At 38.4% G+C, this 3,182-nt stretch overlaps 1 protein-coding gene across 1 annotated transcript; it reads right to left on the reverse strand.

The window, feature by feature from the left end:
• Positions 1 to 275: 275 nt before the first annotated feature.
• Positions 276 to 2,217, reverse strand: LOC117941360 (cGMP-dependent protein kinase 1-like). The gene is made up of 3 exons (XM_034866402.1): positions 1,902 to 2,217; positions 1,166 to 1,332; positions 276 to 313 (listed from the first exon to the last, which is right to left on the reverse strand). Exons 1-3 carry the CDS (start codon positions 2,204 to 2,206, stop codon positions 276 to 278), a joined length of 510 nt encoding a protein of 169 aa, XP_034722293.1. The 5' UTR covers positions 2,207 to 2,217.
• Positions 2,218 to 3,182: the final 965 nt, after the last annotated feature.

Raw genomic sequence — 3,182 nt, forward strand, 5'->3', positions numbered from 1 at the left:
CGGCCAATCAGATCGGAGGAGAGAAGGTGAGCGTTCAGCAGCCTTTAGGCGTTGGGACACGTTACGCAACGCCCTGCAAGAAGAAGAAGAAGAAGAGGAGCTGAAGGTCGTTCCAGCGGGAAAGGTCACCACGCTCCGAGCGTTTTAGTCACGAGAAGAAGAAGAAGAAGAAGAAGAAGAAGAAGAAGAAGAAGAAGAAGAAGAAGAGGAAGAAGAAGAAGAAGAAGAAGAAAGGTGAAGACGCTTCAGTTTCTAGGTCAACGCCTCAGAGACGTTCAGCGTCCCGTCCCCGAGGACGGAGGACAGGAGGAATCTCCACATGTAACAAGATGACATCATCACGTCATAAATGACTTTCTGCAAGGTTATAAGGAAACAGGAAAGAAAATAGGGAAGGAAAGAAGGAAGGAAGGAAGGAAGGAAAAAAAGGAGGAAGGAAGGAAGGAGGGTGGGATGGAAAGTTATTTCTTTGTTTTGGTATTATTATTGTTGTTAAATGTTATTATTGTTGTTATTGTTGTTAAATGTTATTATTGTTGTTATTGTTGTTATTGTTGTTAAATGTTATTATTGCTATTATTGTTGTTAAATGTTATTATTGTTATTATTGTTGTTATTGTTGTTGTTAAATGTTATTATTGTTGTTATTGTTGTTATTGTTGTTGTTAAATGTTATTATTGTTGTTATTGTTGTTATTGTTGTTAAATGTTATTATTGTTGTTATTGTTGTTAAATGTTATTATTGCTATTATTGTTGTTAAATGTTATTATTGTTATTATTGTTGTTATTGTTGTTGTTAAATGTTATTATTGTTATTATTGTTGTTATTGTTGTTGTTAAATGTTATTATTGTTGTTATTGTTGTTATTGTTGTTAAATGTTATTATTGTTGTTATTGTTGTTAAATGTTATTATTGTTGTTATTGTTGTTATTGTTGTTGTTAAATGTTATTAGTGTTGTTATTGTTGTTGTTAAATGTTATTATTGTTGTTATTGTTGTTGTTAAATATTATTATTGTTGTTATTGTTGTTAAATGTTATTATTTATTTTGCCCCCCGAGGCCTCACCTTCCATGTTATTATTGTTGTTAAATGTTATTGTTGTTAAATGTTATTGTTGTTAAATGTTATTGTTGTTTATTTTGCCCCCCCGAGGCCTCACCTTCCATGACGTAGACCAGCGAGCCGACGTCGCCCTCGGCGATGATGCAGGCGTCCTTCCCATAATGCACTGGGTGCATGCAGTCCACCACCTCCTGGATCTGGGAGAGCTCCAGGTTCCTCATGAAGTCGTTGTCCAAGATGGCCGCCTTGATCAGCTCCTTCGACCTGGGGGGGGGGGACGAGGAGGGATGGAGAAAGAGAGGAAAGACAGAGGGAGAGAGAAAAAAGAGGATTTTTGTAATTATTCAATTTTTATATTTTTTAATTTTTGTTAATTTTTAATTTTTGTAATTTTTAGTTTTTGTAAATTTTACTATTTGGTCATTTTTGTTATTTTTAAATTTTTAAATGTTTAATTTTTGAATTGTTTAGTTTTTTTAATTTTTAATTTTTTTTAATTTTTTTAATTTTTTTTATTTTTAAAATTTTGTTAATTTTGTTAATTTTGTAAATTTGTAATTTTTTTTAAAATTTTTTCAGAATTCTATAATTTCTGTAATTTTTTAGTTTTTGTAATTTAAAAAAAAAATATTTTTTTTAATTTTTAAAAAATATATATATTTTTTTAATTTGTGTTATTTTGTGCTATTTTTGTCATTTTTGTCATTTTTTAATTTTTGTAATTTTGTGTAATTTTGTGTAATTTTGTGTAATTTTGTGTAATTTTGTGTAATTTTGTGTAATTTTGTGTAATTTTGTGTGACTAAGTGTTATTTTCCTGTAGCGTGACTCACTGCGGGCTCTTGGGGTGGAAGGCCAGGCTGACGTGGCTCAGCTCGGTGATGTTGCAGGCGGTGGGCTCGGCGGAGATGGCGTGCCGCTTGCTGCGGTGCTGGTCCGGCTGCAGGCCGATGCCTTGCTGCTGGGCGGTGGCGGGCCGCAGCACCGACCGGTACTTGTCGAGCTCGGTCTGCAGCCGCTGGATCAGCTCGTCCTTCTGGTCCAGCTCCAGCTCCAGCTCGTCGATCAGCGCGTCGCGCTGCCGCAGCTCCTCGATCTTCTCCTGCAGGGCGTACTGCAGGTCCCGCAGGGTCCCCATGGCGGTCCGGGGCGCTGGCACCGGCCAATGGGAGGAGAGACCAGATTAGAGTCACGCATGCTCAGATTTAAACTGTTCACGACGTAACTGTCGTACCGAAATTAACAGAGGATGGGAATTATTTAAGAAATGTAGCTATCTATGCTAACGTAGCTCCAAACACCTTTCAACTGACAGCCTTTGTGGGGTTTGATGCTAACTTGTAAGTACAGGTCATCATTTCCTCGTTAATTACGTTGGACATGTCACGATTTTCTTGTTTATTACGTGTACAGGTCACGATTTTGTAACTACGTTCCGGAGGGTAATCTCTGGGGAGAGTAGTTCGTAGAACGTAGTTACGCTCCTGTAACTACTTGGTCAGAAAGAGGCTAAAGTTAGCGGCTCCGTCTTCAGAAAGAATCCGATTTTAAATGACAAAGAGAAAGAAAGAGTCTGGAACAGAAGAGTCTGGAACAGAAGAGTCTGGAACAGAAGAGTCTGGAACAGAAGAGTCTGTACCTGTTCCTCAGGGGGACGGCCCTCCCTCCATCACTGATAAATGAAATCAGGATCAGCAGGTCTGGCTCCGAGCTCTCAGGAAAACACGAGTCTGGGAAGCAGTCTGAACGCAAAGTGAGTAAAAACCACGTTAGAGTGAGTCCACGGAGATAAATACTACTACTACTACTACTACTACTACTACTACTATCCACACAGCTGTGTCCCAGGGTTAAATTCCTCTAAATGAGTAAAACCTTTAATCTGGAGAGGTTTCTGATTTTAGAGAGATGACACGCCGGAGTGACGACGGAACAACGGAGCTGTTTATAAACGTAAGAAGTAGAAAGTAGAAAGTATACGTACCCAAAGTTCTACTTAGGAAAGTTCTGGTTGAAAATCCCAAATCTGAGTGTGAGTGTGTGTGTGTGTCTCTGTGTGTGTGTGTGTGTGTGTGTGTGTGTGTGTGTGTGTGTGTGTGTCTCTGTGTGTGTGT

This window comes from Etheostoma cragini, unplaced genomic scaffold (genome assembly GCF_013103735.1).
Source record: "Etheostoma cragini isolate CJK2018 unplaced genomic scaffold, CSU_Ecrag_1.0 ScbMSFa_608, whole genome shotgun sequence".
In the NCBI taxonomy this organism is placed as follows: domain Eukaryota; kingdom Metazoa; phylum Chordata; class Actinopteri; order Perciformes; family Percidae; genus Etheostoma; species Etheostoma cragini.